Consider the following 21,486-nt stretch of genomic DNA (forward strand, 5'->3'; position numbering starts at 1 on the left):
TTAACTATATAATTTAAAAACAGACTGGTAACCTATGTTCTTTCACATTACCATTCAATTTATTTTTTCATTTATTTAACTCAAAGTAATTATTTATAAAAATAATTCAAACTTTTTTTTAACTATTTTAAATGCATTACCATCGTTATTTTAATTTTTTTTTATGAAGCAAACAGTTTTTGATCCTTGTATAGGTTTTTTAAAACTGACAACCAGTTGCCATCTGATTTTTTAAAAAGAAATTTTTTTAGACAATTCCTAGATTAAGACAATTCCTTGATTTTAGCCTGCTTCTATAATTCACGAATCTAGGAATTCCCAGATTTTTGGACAATGTCTAGATTTCACAAATTTGAAAATATCTAAGATTTTTTCTGAATCGTCTAGAAATCTAAGAAATTGTCCACAAAGCATCTAGGAATTCCCAGATTTCTACGCGATTCCTAGATTCAGGCAATTCCCCGATTTCTAGCCTATTCCTAAATTTGATAAATCTAGGAATTCCAAGATTTCTAGTATATTCCTAGGCTAATTCCCAGATTTTTTCAAATTTGAGAAATCTAGGCATTTCCTAGAAATCTGGGAATTCCTAGATTCGTGAATTATAGGAGCAAGCTAAAAATCGAGGAATTGCCTGAATTTAGGAATTGTCTAGATTTCACAAAAATGGGAAATTATCAGAAATCCGGGAATTCCTAGATTCAGATGCCATCGGATTTTTTAAAAAAAATTATTTGTACAATTCCTAGATTCAGACAATTCCTCAATTTTAGCCCGCTCCTATAATTCACGAATCTAGGAATTCCCGGATTTCTAGACGATGCCTAGATTTCTCAACTTTGAAAAATCTGGGAATTAGCCTGAAACTAGGAATCGTCAAGAAATCTAGGAATTCCTAGATTTATTTGAGAAATCTAGACATTTCCTAGAAATCTGGGAATTCCTAGATTCGTGAATTATAGGAGCTGGCTAAAATAGAGGAATTGCCTGAATTCAGGAAATTTGTCCATTGAGCATCTAGGAAGTCAGAAATCTGGGAATTCCTAGATTCAGGCATTTCCTCAATTTTAGCCCGCTCCTATAATTCACGAATATAGGAATTCCCGGATTTCTAGACTATGCCTAGATTTCTCAAATTTGCAAAATCTAGGAATTCACGAATCTAGGAATACCTAGATTTCTAGACGATTCCTAGTTTCAGGAAAATTCCTAGATTTTTCAAATTTGAGAAATCTAGGCATTTCCTAGAATTCTGGGAATTTCTAGATTCGTGAATTATAGGATTCGACTAAAATCGAGGAACTGCCTGAATCCAGGCATCTGTCCACAAAGCATCTAGGAATTCCCAGATATCTACGCGATTCCTAGATTCAGGCAATTCCTCGATTTTAGCCGGCTCCTGTATTTCACGAATCTAGGAATACCCAGATTTCTAGGAAATGCCTAGATTTGGCAAATTTGAAATATCTGGGAATTTTCCTCAATCATCGAAACAATCTGGAAATCTTGGAATTCCTAAATTTATCAAATTAATTTGCCTAATCTAGGCATTTCCTAGAAATCTGGGAATTCCTAGATTTGTGAATTATAGGAGCCGGCTAAAATCGAGGAATTGCCTGAATCCAGGAAATTTGTCCATAAAGCATCTAGGAATTCAGAATTCTGGGAATTCCTAGATTCAGGCATTTCCTCGATTATAGCCCGCTCCTATAATTCACGACTCTAGGAATTCCCGGATTTCTAGACGATGCCTAGATTTCTCAAATTTGAAAAATCTAGGAATTCACGAATCTAGGAATTCCTAGATTTCTAGACAATCCCTAGTTTCAGGAAAATTCCTAGGTTTTGCAAATTTGAGAAATCTAGGCATCGTCTAGAAATCCGGGGATTCCTACATTCGTGAATTATAGGAGCCGGCTAAAATCGAGGAAATGCCTGAATCTAGGAATTGTCTAGTTTTCACAAAAATGGGAAATTATCAGAAATCTGGGAATTCCTAGATTCAGAAAACCCCTCGATTTTAGAAATCTGGGAATTTTCGTCAATCTCGAAATTATCTGGAGATCTTGAAATTCCTAGATCTATCGAATTAAGGAATTGGCAAGAAATCGGGGAATTGCCCGAATCTAGGAATCGCGTAGATATCTGGGAATTTGAGAAATCTAGGCATTGTTTAGAAATCTGGGAATTCCTAGATTCGTGAATTATAGGTGCGGGAAAAATTCCCCGATTTCTAGAAGATGCCTAGATTTCTCAAATTTGAAAAACCTAGGAATTTTCCTGAAACTAGGAATCGTCTAGAAATCTAGGAATTCCTAGATTCGTGAATTCCTAGATTTTGCAAATTTGAGAAATCTAGGCATCGTCTAGAAATCCGGGAATTCCTAGATTCGTGAATTATAGGAGCGGGCTAAAATCGAGGAAATGCCTGAATCTAGGAATTCCCAGATTTCTGAATTCCTAGAAGCTTTACGGACAAATTTCCTGGATTCAGGCAATTCCTCGATTTTAGCCGGCTCCTATAATTCACGAATCTAGGAATTCCCAGGTTTCTAGGAAATACCTAGATTAACTGACTAACCGACTGATACGATCGATGTTACGGTGTGCCCTAATGCGTCCAACGCGTTCGAATAAATTGCTGTGGACGGTGTGGACGAGTGTTCACCATATCCGCCACGTCCACCACGTCCACCACGTCCACCACGTCCACCACGTCCGTGGAAATATCCACCACGCATAATCTCACCACGATCACGTACCAGCTGGCCACGACCACGTACAATCCCGCCTTGGCCAGGATTATAATTTTGAGGTGAAGGCTGGTGATGATTTCTGCCTCTCGGCCATTTTCCCGCATGTATTGTTTGCTAGGGCGTACAACGTTTTATAAATGAGTAAAAATTAATACTTAATAACATTTTGTTGTAAAATATATTTCATAATTATAACATTTACATAGGTAAATAAATTTAATTTGATGATCAACTTACATAGATGGGTTGCATACCACTATTTTATACCACCAAGGTACATTGTCAGCCAACTGTGACCTTACCAGGGACGAAAATGCATCATAGTGAATCATTTCATACTTTGGAAATGCCCAAATGAATGAACCAAGGCCCATCGCCACTGTTTCATTAATTTGGGCTTCCAAAGTCTGAAAAAACCTCACATCATCGCCCTGTATTGCCCATATTACGAAGTTGTCACTGACTCGGACAACCTGTCCTAAGTGCACCGTCGCCCACAACCTGTAAAAATATACATTGAAGTGTAATACAATTTAACTACACATTGAACGTTTTGCATATTGATACACATTTAAATATAAAAACAATGAAATTACTCTGGTGTTAAAAATTTATTTGCTAAACATTTTTAAAATAACGTGTTTGTCAACGCGCACGTTATTTCGACGGGAAGAATTTTGACTGTGGAATTCGTCGAACCGTTAAAAAAATCAATTGGTTTCTTCTCTATTTTGGCTAGATGGTGAGATGGTATCTGAAACTACATAAGTTACATATTTCAATATTTTATATATTGCAGTAGGTATTATGTATATAAATGGTTTAATGGTTAATAAAAATGAAATCTTACGTTTTCGGGATCGCAAACTGTGACTTTTAACTGCAGGCCATCACTACCGTTAAATGTCGTCTTTAATAAATCATGAACCTGGTACCAATTACGTTCATCTAATTTACAGCCCAGTTTCGGGATAATTAAAGAACTAATTGACAATTCCTTCAATCTATCCCTTAACTGGACCAATGTGGTGGCTAGGGACTGGAGAGTTGGTTTATGGTGGTATAAAACTTTGGTCACCAGGTAAAAAATATAAAAATAATTTTTCTGGTCAACCCTCAGTTCTGCCACCCCACCTACTCTGACCCTTTGGTCCAGGAGGACGCTAACATGACCATAGTTCAGCCTGTAACATAAATCGATTTAAGTATAAATGACCTTAAACAATGAAAATAAGTATTCAGACAACATATTTTTAAATTTTAACTTCTAAATATACATATTTAACTGTTTAGTACGTCATTTATATTTTTGAAAAATGACTGTAATAGATATGAAATATGTATATCAAACTTACTTAAACTGCACCGCAACACCCCTACTCATTTGGAAATCTTCCGACACGCAATGTGCTACGGCGAAAGTCCCTGCAGACGTGATCGAATTGATTTCTTCGATAATTGTGTTGGACGACATGCTGCAATACATTTATAGTAACATAAATATTACCAATGCCGTGGAAACATTAATGCATTGAGTAATACAATTATGTATGTATATTTTTTTTTTGTAAGGAAAAAGTGGTATATATATACAGTGCCGCTGAACTTCAAAAAATTGTTATTAGTCATATAAACCATTTTTGAACAATATTTTACGGTTTACCTATATTTAATTTGAAAAAATTTAACAAAATACTTTTATAAACATAAAAAACAAAAACACCAATGCGTACAAAATACGACGACAAATTATTACGCCATTTGGATAATAATATATTATAACCGTAATAAAAATGCAAATAGAACACTTAAATTGGCACCGAACTTGATACGTTGATGTTTTGATATTTCTCGTCGTTATTACAATGGTCGCGACAACCGTATACTTGTAAAGGCGTAAAGGCCTGAATACGGGACAGTTCTATTAAAAACCGCGGCGCATTTTGTGCCCCCGAAAAAGTATATGGTTGCGCCTACCTTCAAACATATCATAGGTCCTTATTATAGGTTCGACAACTCCGAAGGATTTCTCATAATATAGGCGACCACTACGATTCTGGGGGATCCTATGCATTTTAACGTTGACTGTCCCGTTATGATATCTATAGTGTTTGGTTATATTTTTCGACAGGCTGCAGCTATAATAGTCATGTGAAATACTAAAATATAACTTTGGATTTGTATTAAATATTATTTTGTATAAACTATTCGACAATTTATTCGATTAGGTATATCGACGTTCGTACGTTTTACACAATACATAATATTACTATCTACCATCCTTGCACAATGTACAGTTTATATTATTATACCTATCCTTGCCGTATCCACCGGTGTTATTTTATGATTTATTAATTATGTAACAGTTTCCGTCGCGTTTAGTGTTTGAAGGTTTAAACACAGACTATATTATGTGGTTTAAATATTTCTTGGAACATAATATAAATATACCTATAATAGTCGTGTAACGTTTATACTGCATGTCTGTAGTCAATGATCATTATCATTATATACTCTGTATAAACGTCCAACGAGTCTTTTGTTATTAGTATTTGGTATATTATGTTTTAACGATTTGTAGTCGTTAAATCTGTAAGTTGTACCAATTGATGTATACACTGAACAATAATTTTTTGTGTTCACGTGTTATTATTATAATAATATATTATTATATGAACAAATAAGTAATATCATAAAAAGATGAAAAATTTAGAAAAAAAGTAATATTATTAAAAAGGGAACAATTTAGAAAAAAAGTAATATAATAAAGAGGAAAAATTTAGAAAAAAAGTAATATTATAAAAAGAGGAAAAATTTAGAAAAAAAGTAATATTATAAAAAGGGGAAAAATTTAGAAAAAAAGTAATATTTATATTTACATGAAAAAAAGGGGGGGGGGTCAAAGAATTAAATATACAAAATACCGAAGTAACAATAATTGAAAAATGTAACAATAAAATATAAAAAAAAAGACGGACAGGAGACACAATAAACGAGGAGGGGAGGGGATACGAGATGGCTATTCGGTGCTGATTTGCAAAGTTTTGGCTACTGGTCAACTCTACAACGTTCTCGCGACCGGTCCCGCGGGTTGACGGGTATCGCGGGCGCGTTTGCTCGGACGCGTGTGACGACCTTGCCCAGCCGGCGAGGCCAGACCGAGTGGGCCGCGGGAGCGATGGACGACGCGGCGACGAGCGGCGGCTAGTGACGATTGACGGTGACGACGACTCGTTGGCGACAGACGGGTTTCGGCACCGCTGCCACCGTAACGAGTCGCCTTCGCCGTCGTAATCGTCGGTACCGTCGTTGCCAGCGACGGTACTTCTACTAGCCGCCGTGTCGTCGTCATCGTCGTCCATCGTTCCACGCGACCGAAACTGCAGCCAGGCGCTCGCCGAGCTGCCAGAGGGTCTCGCGCGTCAACGACGACTGAGCGCACTACGCCCGCGAACCCGGGTGGTTCGCGCCGTGGGTGGTCGGAGAACGTGCGCGGGTGACATACCGCCGGGCACCGTCCGTGCTCTTTCTCGTATCTCCTCACCTCCTTTGCGTCGCCGTCATCCTGTCCGTCGTCCTGTCCTGCCCAAGCACGGGGCTATTGACTGGTTCGTCGCCCGCAACAGCACAGTGTGCAGAAAACCCGTTTCACGCGCTTCCATGCAATAGAAAACCTGCTTCGTCGATGAGGAACGCGTTTCACCGGCTCAAACTTGTCCGACACGGCGTCTTCTTGCGCTGGGTCGTCCAACCAGGAAGGCTCTTCGGAGTTGACGTCGCTTCCTCCAATCGCATCTTCCATCGTCGCGTCCTCGGGGACCATCGCAGAGTTATCTTCATTATTTGATAATTCTGCGATGGACACCGCTTCGCAAGACAATGCACTTCTGGCCAAGATGAAAATCATTGGCTCCACAAATATAATAAGTACACGATCGTATTCTTCTATCACATCCTCAAAATATAAAAAGTTTCCGTAAACTATGTTCTCCAATATAGCTTCAATATTGTCCATCACAATGGCATTTAATGCATCAGCGTTTTGAATATTGGTGCTGAGGGCCATTCTTCTGAAATTATGTGAAATGTATAAATTTTTGTTTTTGATTTTTTTTTTGCGTTTTTATACCTACGCAAAGGTTAGAAAAATAATATTACAATAAGGATATATCAATGGTACCATAAATTGATAATTAATATATTTATGTAAAGAGAATTAAAATAAATCGACAGTTAATAGTGGCGAAGTATAAACTGATTCAAAATGTGTAATCGGACGTATGAATAAACATCCAAACGAATATCTCCATGACAACAAAATAATATAATATTGTTCAAAATTGAAAATATATTATACGGCTAATTTATTTCCAAAGATATTACATAATAATATGTACATTTAAACATTATTCATGTTAACATGAATACTTCTATTGTAGAGGTAATGTAATAATTGGAATACCTTTAATGCTCGTCACAATTTGCTTCTAATCACAAAAAATAATTTTCATCCAAATATTTGAAATTAATATTTGAGGATTTAAAATAATGTCATTAAATATACAGAGCCAAGATACAACACTACAACACCCTATATATATTTATTGTGAATAAATAACTTATGAGTAATACTTATTGAGTAATGATACAAAAATATTAATTTTTATTCCTCAGATTAAAAAGTTGTTTCTGGCAAACCTATTTACTTGTATAGTTGTATATTTTAATTTTGTATTGATTATTGTGTTATTTTTATTACTGAACGAAAATCGCAATAACTATCATTCATTATCTCCATCGCTTTCTAAACCGTTGGAAAAATGTCAAAAACCCCATCACCATGAACACATTACAAAAATAATATTTGTAATAATAATTTATTGGGATTTTTAAATTACCATAAAATAACTAAAGTTTGTTTTTTAGTTGAAGTTATAAGTAAAGTTAAAATAAAGTGAAGTTCCATGTGAGTTTCATCAAAAAAAATTCCAGTTATATTAAAGTTAAGTTCCAAATAAGTTAAATTAAAGTTGTTCCAAATAAAAGTTAAGTTTCAAATAAGTTAAAAAGTGCCAAAAATTTAAATTAAAGTTAAGTTCCAAATAAATTTAAAAAAATGAAGTTCCAAATAAAGTTAGGTTCCAAATTTAAAAAGCAAAAATTTAAAAAGTTAAGTCCTATATAAGTTAAATTCCAAATAAGTAAATTAAAGTCAAGTTCCAAAAAAAGTTAAGTTCCAAAAAAGTTAAATTAAATTCTAAAAAAGTTAAATTAAAGTTAAGTTCCAAAAAAATTAAATTAAAATTAAGTTCCAAAAAAGTTAAGTTCCAAAAAGTTAAATTAAAATTAAGTTCCAAAAAAGTTAAATTAAAATTAAGTTCCAAAAAGTTAAGTTCCAGATAAATTAAAAAAGTTAAGTTCCAAAAAGTTAGGTTCCAAAAATTAAATTAAAATTAAGTTCCAAAAAAAGTTAAGTTCCAAAAAGTTAAGTTACAGATAAATTAAAAAAGTTAAGTTCCAAAAAAATTAAATTAAAATTGAGTTCCAAAAAAGTTAAATTAAAATAAAGTTCCAAAAAAGTTAAGTTCCAAAAAGTTAAATTAAAATTAAGTTCCAAAAAAGTTAAGTTCCAAAAAGTTAAGTTCCAGATAAATTAAAAAAGTTAAGTTCCAAAAAGTTAAGTTCTAGATAAATTAGAAAATGTTAAGTTCCAAAAAAAGTTAGGTTCCAAAAAAGTTAAGTTAAAGTTAAGTTCCAAAAAAAACTTAAAAGAAACGAATCTAAATGCAATACTTCGTGGGTGGATTTGGAAATTTGCATTAATAATATATTTTTGGCACAAATAAATACCTAATTGAAATTGTGAACCACAATATATCATATAGGTCAGGGTTGGTGAACCAGCGGCACACGTGCCAAAGGTGGCACGTTGGTCAAATTTCAATGGCACGTGAAAAATTAAAATTATAACATTTTGGGTATAATAGGGTATAAGCAGGATAACAGCCATACACACGTTTAAACCGATGGACGACAGAAAAAAAAAGGAATAAATCTGTAACTTAATTTTTATCCTTAGAAAATATAATTTCCTTTGGGCACGTGAACAATTTTTAAAACCTTGATTTGAAAATGTTGGCACTTGACCCAAAAAAGGTTCGCCACCCCTGATAAAGGTAGTATTTGTATTATAATAAACAAGTATCAAAACTATAAAAGAGTAATCACAGTAGTGTTAAGGTATATTTTTAATTACCTTACATGATTATATCAAAAATATGTGCAAATAATGATAATGTACCTAAACAATTTTAAACAGTAGTGTACATATGTTATGGTTGGGGGGAGAGAGTAAATATGATAATAGGTATGTAGATACCACAAAAATAAGTTATGAAAGAGGCACTTATATTTATTAAACATTGTGTTGATTAAATGTTAAATGATAAATATTTTAAACCCATTGAACATTGAATCATAATGTTACTTATGAAGAATTAATAAAGAAAAAGGTGGGTAAGTGGATGTCGCTCTGCTGTACAGTATGTTACAAGTAGGTCACTATAATCGATGGTGTTAAATTTGAATTCAATGATATAATATCATTGTATAAGAAAAACGATTCTGAGCGAAAACGGTCCGTCAGCCTATAATATTACCAAGTATATTTGATGATATTATTGTGAATAAAGTAATTTATATATAACCTATTTACGTGGAACCTTTTTTAAATTTTTAATCCTTAGCTACAAAAGTTGAACATTTTATGAATTTTGAACTAGATACAAAATAATTATTACATTTTAAATTTGATAAATGTTGTCAAAATTTTAACTTTAAATGCTTATAAAAAAAATTGTGCCTATATATTTTCAATATTTTTCAACTGCTATTGTAACAATATATCAGGAGCCTTGCATTAAATTTTCACGCTTTTATACCCAACAAATAAAATTTTAATGATATTTATAGAAAAAAAAACTAAAAAAATTTAAGACTGACAATGTCCGTAAACAGCTCAAAAAGAGTCAAATTATTTTCAAAATTTTATCGTGTATAGAAAATGCTAATATTCAGTGAAATTTTCAAGTATCTACAGTCATACATTTTTTAATTACAACAAAATAAGAAAATCGTTATACGAGAAATCGAGTGAATATCAAATGTTGTAAAAATATGAATTTCAAACGCTCATAAAAATTTAATTTGACTTTCTTGTAGACATTTTTTTTTTTTATAAAGGTAAACAAACTTATTGATAATCTCAACTCAAAATAATTTGCTAATTTTCGTGATTTTTCCGTATTTTGTCAATATTTGAACTTTAAATGCTTATAAACAAAAACTGTGTCTAAGGATTTTTAATTTTTTTCATCTGCCTTTGAAACAATATAGTAGGAGCCTTCTATTAAATTTTCAAGCCTTTTTACCCAACAGATAAAATTTTATTGATATTTATAGAAAAAAAAAACTAAAAAAAATGGAAACTGAAAATGTCCGGAAACAGCTCAAAAAGAGTCAAAATATTTTCAAAATTTTATCGTGTATACAAAATGCTTATATAAACATTCAGTCAAAATTTGATGCACCTACGGTCATTTGTTTTAGAGTTACACCGAAAACAGATTTTGCGTAAAAAGACCCGTTTTTCCTTAAAATCCAAGCACTTTTATTGTCCTAAAAGGTGATGAGTGATGACAGACACAAAAAAAAATTGAAAAAAAAAAACACACATCATAGTAAAATCAATACATTCATTGCTTCGCTCAGAATCTAATATAACGCATTCAATCAAAGCATTAAATACCATATTTTATAATCTAGGTATCTTACTATTTTATATTATGGTGTTTATATTTATCATGCTATTCCACCAATACTAAAATCGTACATTATATTATTTTACTATAGCTGACTCCGAGCACTTCGTCGTTCGTTAAAAATGCAAACTATATACTTTTAGTAATTAATTTTTAAGATATTGTATATTAATAATTATTGCTGTAACCAATACCAATAATTTATAAACAATAATATCAATCGTTTTTACGACTTAAGAATGCATACGCGTTAAAGGATTATGTATCGCTTCGTTTAGAATCTAAAATGAATTATATCATAACATGCTTTTGTTTTTTTAAATAAACAAATTAATGTAAATATTTGTACATTTTATTTTTTTTACAATCATATTTTTATTATAAATGTATCTGCAAGTTACATAAGTGGTATAAAGATGATTTTAAAATTATTTTGGTTAGGTAGGTATGTAATTTTTACAATAAATATAATACATCAATAAAATTATAAAACAACATAAAACTAAGCAAATAATTATTTTAAAACACATTATGTAGGTACCTATTACTTGAATAATTGGGAGCTTTTTGTTGTGATAATTTCATCTTCAGGTAATTTGTCTGTAAATATGCACACATACAATTGTATTTAATTTATCATATATTTTATTGTTATTTCATGTTATTAAAAAAAATTAATTACAGATTAATTATAATAATACATTATAAAAAAAATTAGGCCTTCCAAACTAATGATTTAAATAAGTATAAGAAATGGTTTGTCTCTGGACACTATGGTTTGTAGAGAAAATTAAAGATTGATTTTGAAATATTAAGTAAGTATCATTTACATGGTAAGTATAAGTTAAAATATATAACTATAAATAATATTTTCAAATCATCAAAAACATCATGCAGTGATATTGACTACACATTCTAATTAATTTATAATATAGGTGTTTTTGTTCTTCGGCGTCATTTATTTTGCAAATTCTACATCCATCACATGGCCAGTGATGAATAAACTCAAACTCTTGTCTCTAGCAGATAGAATAGTTGAATATAATTTGTATTTTTGCACAAGCTGATTGATGGAAGTGTGGATGCTCCCTCTCTTCTTTCTTTAATTCATTTTAAAGTTCCTTCTTACTTAACTAGGTCTAATGGATATTAAAAGACATATTCATTATTCACATATTCTTGTCTTTTGCTTATAATTAAAATTAAATTGAATTTTAGTTACCCCTAATACATTTAGTAAATGCAACTTAATATAACTGGTATTAACCATTCTCTTATCAGTGGTATAGGAGCTAACTAGGACGGAGCAGCTATCTTCACAGACATCTAATTTACTATTTAGTAGGTTCGGCTTAGTAGTTAGTTGTTATAGTAGTTCGGTCTATTTCATCTATTCATCATCACATAACGATACATCGGTAATAATAAAAAAATGTCTGCGCTTCAAACGACGCTTCGACGAACGACGACTGTGTTGATGCCTATTGGTACCTAGCCTATTGGTTACTACCCTGCCCGGGTTTGGTGTTCAACCAGAGCTGTTCCTACGGGTGAGTTAATAATAATGATTATTAGTATATTTACCTCATCGCGAATCGAAGTCCAAGAGCAATGTTAAATTATGACATGGTGACGATTATAGATCGACGACATGAGAAACGGGCTTACCCCTTGATTTTGTCGCGATGGGTTTCCCCTTGAATTAACGTCGGTTAATCAACAATATTCTTTTGCAGACGGCAAGTTCAGAGTCTTGGACTTGAAGAAAAAAGCATTTGTGCCTCACGCAAAGAAGATTATATTTTGTTTGACATTAGGTAAAATATATTCAATTGTATTAAAAAAAAATAAAAAAAAAATAAGAATACCTTTAATTGTTTGATATTTTCAGAGCATTGAGTATGCCTGTTGATCAAGAGTGGTCAAACGTTTGGCCTGGTCCAAGAAAATTTCATCCAGCTACTGTGCCCCTGGCACTACGACAAGGGTATGATCCGAAAAGAGCATCGCCCGGTAAATATGGCAATGCTGCGCTAATGAAGATTCCAAATTTTTTGCATCTTACACCACCGGCAATAAAAAAACATTGCAGTGCCCTAAAACAGTTTTTTACGGAATGGCCTAAAGGCTTAGAAACTGATGAAGATTGCGATAGACATTTTCCAATGACAACAATAACACCAGATTATTGTCATTCGTCACCGACTATCAAAGATCCAAAATCTAGAATAGTTACAATCAAAGTATGTAGCAATTATTGCCATTTTTACTAGAATGATTTAGGGGGATAATCCCACCTAAACTTGTCATTTTTTTCTATTTCTACAGACTGTTTTTGCTATTTGGATTTAAGGATTTTAATGAGTAGGTAGTGTACTAGTGAGGTAGTATTATTCTATTTTACAATATGTATAATCTATAAACCTCATCATTGCACATTGTTTTTTTTTTTCATGATTGTAACTGAAGTAAACTTTTTGGAACACACTGATTTGTAGCAAGGGGGATTTCAATTGTTAAGAGGATATCACACCCGCATGTGTTTTCTTCGTCTTATAAATGTACAAGTGCCAGTTTTTTCAAAATCTATTTAAATAGTAAATATCATGTGATTTTAAATGCTTGCAGTTTTAGTTAGTTTTTATGTATCTACCTACTTATTATAAATTATATACATATAGGTATACTTCAATACTTGAATGTTTATATATTTTAAATATAACCAAAGACCAACTAATAACATTGATCAAATTTTGGACTTTGGTTCAACTCGATCATGAGTCATGACTAATATCTATGAGTTACATTAAAAGTATTAAAAGTAAAAGTGGTTAGTTGAATATTTAAAACTTAGTATCAAAATTAAATAGGTTATTTACACCAACCCAAATACATATTTGATCCAATCTTCTGTTTTGGATTACTAACAATGGCTCACTCTTGATACATTTCTGAAAACATTAGGTATAGGTACAGTGAAAAAAATGTATTAATTTTAATATTCATAAAGTTATACTCATATATTGTTTGTCTTATGTTTACTAGATCAAATTAAGTACGTTAAATTTAGATAAACATGCTAGAGACAAAATGATCAGATTGGTTGGGGATAGATATGACGAAGAATCAGATATACTTACTGTTGTCACTGATCGTTGTCCAACAAGAAAAAAAAACTATGATTACGGAGTTTACGTTCTCACAGCCTTTTATCACGAATCTAATGTAAGTTATTTTACATTTATTATTTATACATGTGTTTATAAAAAATAAATATCTGATGCCAAATTTTGTATCACGTATTTGCATTATAGACCTTCGAGGAATGGGAACGACAAAAACAAGAAGCAGACATGGAACATTAGATCTGGGAAAACAATCCATCCAAAAAAGAGTATGTTACACTAACTTGATGGCCATTAAAAGTTTCAGACGATGATGTAAAATCACATTCTATTGATGATGATACGGTGGGACAGAAATACAAAGAAGCGATTACAGAATTATTAAACAATGGTAAAACTAACATATATTTAAAAGGTTGAACAAATTTCAATAACATCTTCTTTTTTAGGCGAAGATACATACACTTTGAATAAGTATAGGGAAGCTGCGCTTGCTGTGTTATCACCTCAAACCATACAGGCTTAGATAGTTTGAAATTAGATATTCGTTATTTTATACAATAAAATTAATTTTGTTCAGACTTTTCTTTTTCTTCTTCTTCTGCTTCTTCTTTGATCACAATTGGCAATCTATCTCCCCATTTACTTGATCGTGCACACCAATAAGGAATTCTGTGAAATGAAAGAAAAACATTTCAATATTAAAATATGAATATTATGATAATAATAGTTATTAATAATAACATGATTGATTACAAGTAGGTTCCTTTAGGTTTATAATGATAGATGTAATCTGTTAAATTAATGTAACAAGTGCTAAAGTGCTGCAGACCATTTAAGAGAATGCCACACTCGCATGTGTTATGATGTCTTATGAATGTACAACAGCAAATTTGTGTCCAGCAGTTCCAACTTTGTGTAATAAACTTATAATAGTGACCTATTACCAAACTCAAAGGTAAGAACATTGAGCTCTCTCATGACTTTCTACAATATTTTAATTTTAAACGAGTTATGAGTAATTTTTTATTCAAATATTTTACATACTCTTAACTTCTTTAAAAATTGAAATATCGTAAAAACTCATGAAAGAACAGATAATGTCTTTACTTAGTTTGATAATAGGCAGAGTTGGTGAATTATTTTCATTTTTTAAAAAAAAAACTGTTTTTTTCTGTTCAAAACAATGTTTTAAATAAAACAAGATGTTTGAGTTTTAAACAGTATATTTAAGACGGTTAAAAACTACAACAATTTCAGAAAAACAGTTGAAAACAAAAAATACAACTTATTTTTTTAAAAGAAAACACAATTTTTACTTGGATTTCACATTGCTTTAAACATATATTTTATTCGTTTTAAACAGTTAACAAAACATTTAAAACAGATGTTTAAAATGTATGATTAAAACAAGTTCTTTAAACATTGTATTCTAAACACAAAAACCATAGACCTTATACTCAGTATACGGTCCATGATAAAAACCCTAATAGATAAATTATCTCTAAGTGGTTATTACACAAAATTAGAACAACACACGCTTGTCTTCCCAAAATGCAAACATACAATGTGTTTTGATGCACAATCTGCAAACTTATGACGAGCACTTTGTTGATACTTGATATAATAATACAGTGTGTAAATAAGAACGTACCTACTAGAGTTACACCAAAAATACCTACTATTCTAGAGTTACACCAAAAATCAAAATCGATTTTATTTAATTTTTTTTTTATTTATGTTATAATATTATGTATAAAATTACGTATTAAATATGCATCCACAATTTTGGCGGTATACATTTTGTCTGAGAATTTGTGCCGAATCAGATTTTGTATTAATATTCAAGAAGTTCCTAGTCTTGAATTTATAAAATGTATAAAATCATTGATGCTATATCAAATATTATGAATTATGATTTAATAAATTCAAATTTGTATCTACGCATTAGTAATCTCGAGTTCTAATCTATAATACCGAATATAATATAGCGACACATAGTGTTTATTTTACCAGATTAATTATATTTTTTACGAACACCCACATGAAATGTATGGCGATTCAAATGCACGTGGCGCCACCTGGTTTTGTGTATATACCGACAACCGGCGAGTCTCTGAGTAATTATTATTATCTGGAAGTAAATAATTGAAAAAAAATCATTGAAAATCGAACTAGCAGGTGAGCTCAATGAACGACTTTTGGTACCAGGAATTTATGAGAATGCTCGGCGTCGGTGTCGCTCGGCGTTCGGGTGCCGCCGAAACACGCATGTGACACGAAACACGATTTCTGGTACCCGGAACCCATGAACAGGTGTTCGCCGTCCGGCTGCGCTCCGAGCAACATCCAACACCCATGAACTCCTGGTACCAGAAATCGTTTTTAGAGCCCAAAATCTGGCCAGTGCGCTGGATGTGCTTGATGTGCCGAGGCGATGTGTTGAAAAATCGTAGCCATAACGACCGTAAATATACAAAAAATATAAACATTTATATTATGACGTCTGTGGTAACGACCAGACGTGGCGGCATACGTTTAGTGGCCTACCAACGACGCCGCGTTAACGCTACTTTACAATTTCAGTCGGTTTAAATGTAATTACAAAATATTGCCGAATTATTTATCTAAAAATTCTTCATTTTTTTTTTTTAAATGAAACGTCGATAAATGAAACGTAATGTAAATAAATGCCCAAATTATATTGTCGCAAGATATAATTACATATATAAATAATTGGTTTTAAACGATTAATCGATGTACAAAGAATTGCTGCGTTTTATGAAATTTCAATATTTTAATTTTTAATTTATCGTCAGTAATCTTTGCGTACTTACGACGCACTGTAATAGTTTCAATCATCAATAAAACTATTTTTTTTGCACATAGAAGTAATGAAGTGAAATTAAATTATAAGATAGTATAGGTAATATTTAATACAGTGTACCTATACTGTTTTCAAACCTAATAGTTGTAAAAAAATATTTCGTCGGGTTGAAAATTCTTATTATAAATTTGTTATAATATGAACCTATCGTTTAAATGTTTAAATGTTATATCAAATATATCTTTCTTGTTCATAAATATTGGTAGGCAATTTCCTTAAAAAAATATTAGTTGTTTAAATTAATAATTTTTAAACATATAATTTAATTATTGTGTATTTTCATGATTTGTAGTGTTTACTGCTTATCATATGGCATATTGTGATCCTTTTCAGTGCTTTTTAGACATAATTCTTATGTATGCCCTACATAAAATTTGTCAACACACATTTTTATTAAAACCAGTAAAACCATTGATTATAATATAATCGGTTCTAAAACCATGTAAATTATAAGTTAAGCATTCATAAGATTACATCAAGTAGGGGCCACAAAATAGCTTGGTAGGCCATATTATTCGAGCTGTGGGCTCCAGGTGAGTATTATGGTACTGGTTAAGTGACATTTGTTGTCTCCGTCTTACAAGTGCGTAACATAGACAATTTTACGCTCAGCAGAAGACGTTTATCTCTGTTAGTTTAAAAATTAGAGCAAATTGACCTCCTATACAATTTAAAGGTAAGGTTATTATCTAGACAATGACATAAGCTTTTTATCATACTTTAACTTTAAAGCAAGTTATGAGTATTTTAAGATGTACAAACAGTTTACAATTTTAAAATACACATAACTCGCTTTAAAATTAATATATAATAAAAATCCTATGCCATTGTCTAGACAATAGTCTTACTTTTAAATTTTATAAGAGCTCAATTCGCTCTACTTTTTAAACTAACGGAGATAAATGTGTCTGCTGAGCGTAAAAGTTGCTATGTTACGACAGAGACAACAAATGTCACTGTAACGTCCTCTTTAACAACTAAATTATTTACCTATATAGTATGTATAATGTATCTATTGTACTTACCATAAAACAGTAATAATATTTTTTATAGCTGGTAGGTATGATGAAGATTATAAATGTACTTATGTTACATTTTTAATAATTTAAGTTTTTCATTCAGTTCTGCGATAGCTGTCCTTCGGCACGCACGTGCGTACAGTGCGCTAGTCTTACCGCTCAACGTGTACTCGCTGATTATTTGGTTTTTTTTTTTTTTTTTTCTCAAGCCGGTTAATCAAAGATGTGACTTAGTGTTAATGTACAATTTTGTTCTTCTCTTTCAATAAAGTCTCGTGCACAATAACAAACGAAATTAATTTTCATATGCAATATTGTCCTAGTTGCAATTTTGTCAGCGTTCTAGCGCATACCGTCTTATCGGCGACCGCCTCGGCGGTCTCGATATTATTATATAACAATCTAATTACGTTATCGCAACCCGCCGTCGTCTTCAATCGTACTTATCGTGACTGCTATTGTATTTATTCAAAAACTAATTAATAATTTATTCTAATCAAAATGTCTAACAGAAACAACAACAACAACATTAATAATAAAGATATTAGTAAAATGAAGAACACCGTATCCCCGGTAACTATCAGTAAAAATAAAACCTCCAACTCATCACTTGGTACAAGTAATAATCAACCAGATGTAGGATGGATCATAAAACAATCTAAAAGAAATTTCTCCAGTTCTACTAATTCTGAACCAAACTCTCCGCGTGAGCAACTTCCCAAAACAAAAAAAAAATATTCAAATCAGCAAATCGTTATGAAGCTCTCGCTTCTAACGAAGTTCAAGATTCTAATCAGCTGAATAATCAATTCGACTTCTCTCTCAATGATTCTACTGAAAATACTACCACTAACATGCAGACTGATTGTACAAATGATCCACAAATTAAACCTCCTCCCCCAATTTTCGTAAGAGGCGTTAAGGATTTTCCGGAGTTATGCACAATACTTATAGAACTAATCGGTGTTGATAACTTTGTCTGCAAATCATCTACAGACAGACTAAAAATTCAAACTAGCACTCCAGACGCATATAGGTCACTAATACGATATCTAAAGGAAGAAAAAGCCGAATACCACACCTACCAACTTCAACAAGACAAACCTGTCCGAGTCGTAATTCGCAACTTGCACCCATCAACGCCAACTAGTCTTATAAAATCTGAATTAGAATTACTTCAATTTGTAGTGAAAAATATTACCAATGTTCTACACAAAACAAATAAGCACCCATTACCTCTTTTTTTTGTCGATCTGGAACCCAGCAGCCAACCAAAAGATATATACAAATTGACATCTCTTTTACACACAAAAATCAAAGTAGAGGAACCTTTCAAAGCCAAAACTATAAGCCAATGTTTAAATTGTCAAAACTACGGACACACCAAAACGTACTGCGGTTACCCACCACGGTGCGTTCGCTGCGGCGCATGCCACCCTTCATCCGCCTGTCTAAATCCACGTGATACTCCACCAGCATGTGCACTCTGTCAAGGGAGCCATCCAGCCAGTTACAAAGGATGTGCAGTATACAAAGACCTCCAACGACGCAAGAAACCTTCCACTAGTAATCATTTCTTTTTATCAGATAATATTAGAGATAAGTCATCAGTTGTAAAAGATAGCCACCCTACTAATGATACTAACCCAAACCCCAACCCATCCTATGCTCAGGCCACGTCAGGCCAATCCTCAAATCAACATCCGCCTCCACCGGTAGCTGATATCAACAAAACAATAACAAGCTTTCTAGAGGATTTTAAATCTCTAATTAATCCTTTAATATCCCTACTTACCAAAGTAATAACTAGTCTCTTAGAAAATAAAAAATGATTAATAACACACACACAAACAAATCCCTTTTAATTTTATTATTCAACGCTAACGGCCTCAAAAATCATGTAATTGAAATCCAATCAGTACTACAAAACAATAACGTATTGATATAGCATTAATTACGGAAACACATCTTACTCAACACTCTAATGTACATATTCCAGGTTACAAATTACTGAAAGCCAACCATCCAGATAATACGGCTCACGGTGGAGTCACCATATTAATTAAATCCACCATAACATTCCAAATTCTTCCCAATTTCTGTCAGAACTTCCTACAATCCTGTGTGATTTTAATTAACATAAATAATATCCCTGTAACAATTGCTGCACTATACTCACCTCCAAAACATACTGTTACAATTGCAGACTTTAATAACTTTTTTTGTACTTTCGGCAATAATTTTATAGTGGGAGGCGACATTAATGCCAAACACCAAAGTTTGGGATGTTGAACGAATAACCCACGTGGTCTTGTCTTACGAGATGTCGCATGTATAAAAAAACTTAAAATACTTGCTCCCCCAGGCCCTACTTACTGGCCAACTTCTGCTCAAAAATAGCCCACATAGGTACGAGTGTACGACAGAGATTTATATAGACAAATTCGAGCTGTTTTAGTTTTTCAAATAAAGATTGAATGGCTGCAGTTTCTCACTCGACTAAAATATTGTGTAAGATATACCTATAACCATAGGCGTAATCTGGGATAAATTCTTGGAGGGGCAAACTGTGGTAAATCGAAAATCTTTAAGGTAAAATTACACTATTTCCCACTCAGTTAAATATCTGAGGGGGCAGTTACTTTGCCTATAGGCAGCTATAATAGATAAAATGGTTTGATCTGTAGAACTGCAGTAAGGACACCTGCAAATTATAAAGTAATTTAGTACAAAATTCATAACAAAAGCGCCTGTCTATAGTGACTAAACTACTGAAGTGGCAGCGTTGGACGGTTATAATATTATTATTATGATTTGAAGTTCCAAACAACTCGACAGTATAGTCGCTGCGCTTATCGTCTAGGCTAGATAATCTTGAATCTTGATATAATTGTATAAAGGACCATAGATTCTCTTTAATAACATAATGAATAGTCACAATATTTTTGGCACGCGGGTATAAGGAAATGATAAAAAAGATTACTTTTCAGGAAACCAAACAAACTGGATATAGATACGTCAATTCATCGTGGTCAATTTATTGCGCAGTCAACTTATCGCGACGTCAATTCAATGTGCGTTGATTCACTGTACATTATATTTTTAAATAAAAAATTTTCCTTCCCATATAAACACAGGTCACAGACTTGGTAGGTACTATCCACGCATATTTTTATGTAGGTATGGATGTATGGTCAAAAATGTTATCCTTTATTTTAAAAAAAGTCCGTCATTATATTAGTACTAACTACTAAAGTTAAAATAATTAATCACACATAGGTGCATACATGCATAATTGTTTTACTTCAATTTTAAATCAATGCCATCCAAGTATTTGGAAATTCATATCCACGATGAAGAATCAAAACGTCAGACTTCGTTATTTAAGCTTCAAATTGTTTTAGTTTTTAAAAATCATTTAACATTATTTAGTATATTCAAAATCATCAAATATTTTTAATGGACAGCAATACAGCATATTATAAATACATTAAAATTAATATTAGTTTTATGGACTACGCGCTATTTCGTGAAGTCAGTTATAGTTTGGTATGCCGTATGGACACTTATGGAATATGGGGTATCAATACCGACCGTTTCTAAGGAGTTTAGTATAGGGAATTTTCCATTTGTTTGCATGTGGGTCCGGGTCGTGTAATTAATGTGTGCGTAGTAAATGATTATTACTTATTAGTGTGAATGACTGTATAAAATAAATAGCGGAGCGCTTTTGATATTTAATATTCAACGTCCAATATTTAGCTGTACAACTTGTGATATTTAACTTTTTTGAATTTGAATTATTGAGTTTATTCATTAAAATATCGAAAATTGACTTTTATACGGGCCATACATTAACTCTCTTCTACAGTATTGATA

General features: G+C 32.2%; 1 protein-coding gene and 1 pseudogene across 1 annotated transcript; one reads left to right on the forward strand and one right to left on the reverse strand.

The window, feature by feature from the left end:
• Positions 1 to 3,384: 3,384 nt before the first annotated feature.
• Positions 3,385 to 4,230, reverse strand: LOC132944475 (ADP-ribose glycohydrolase OARD1-like). The gene is made up of 3 exons (XM_061013844.1): positions 4,112 to 4,230; positions 3,607 to 3,940; positions 3,385 to 3,516 (listed from the first exon to the last, which is right to left on the reverse strand). Exons 1-3 carry the CDS (start codon positions 4,228 to 4,230, stop codon positions 3,385 to 3,387), a joined length of 585 nt encoding a protein of 194 aa, XP_060869827.1.
• A 7,660-nt stretch (positions 4,231 to 11,890) lies between these two features.
• LOC132945517 (small ribosomal subunit protein mS35-like) lies at positions 11,891 to 14,280 on the forward strand (annotated as a pseudogene).
• Positions 14,281 to 21,486: the final 7,206 nt, after the last annotated feature.

The sequence above is a fragment of the Metopolophium dirhodum genome, chromosome 5, assembly GCF_019925205.1.
Source record: "Metopolophium dirhodum isolate CAU chromosome 5, ASM1992520v1, whole genome shotgun sequence".
In the NCBI taxonomy this organism is placed as follows: Eukaryota; Metazoa; Arthropoda; class Insecta; order Hemiptera; family Aphididae; genus Metopolophium; species Metopolophium dirhodum.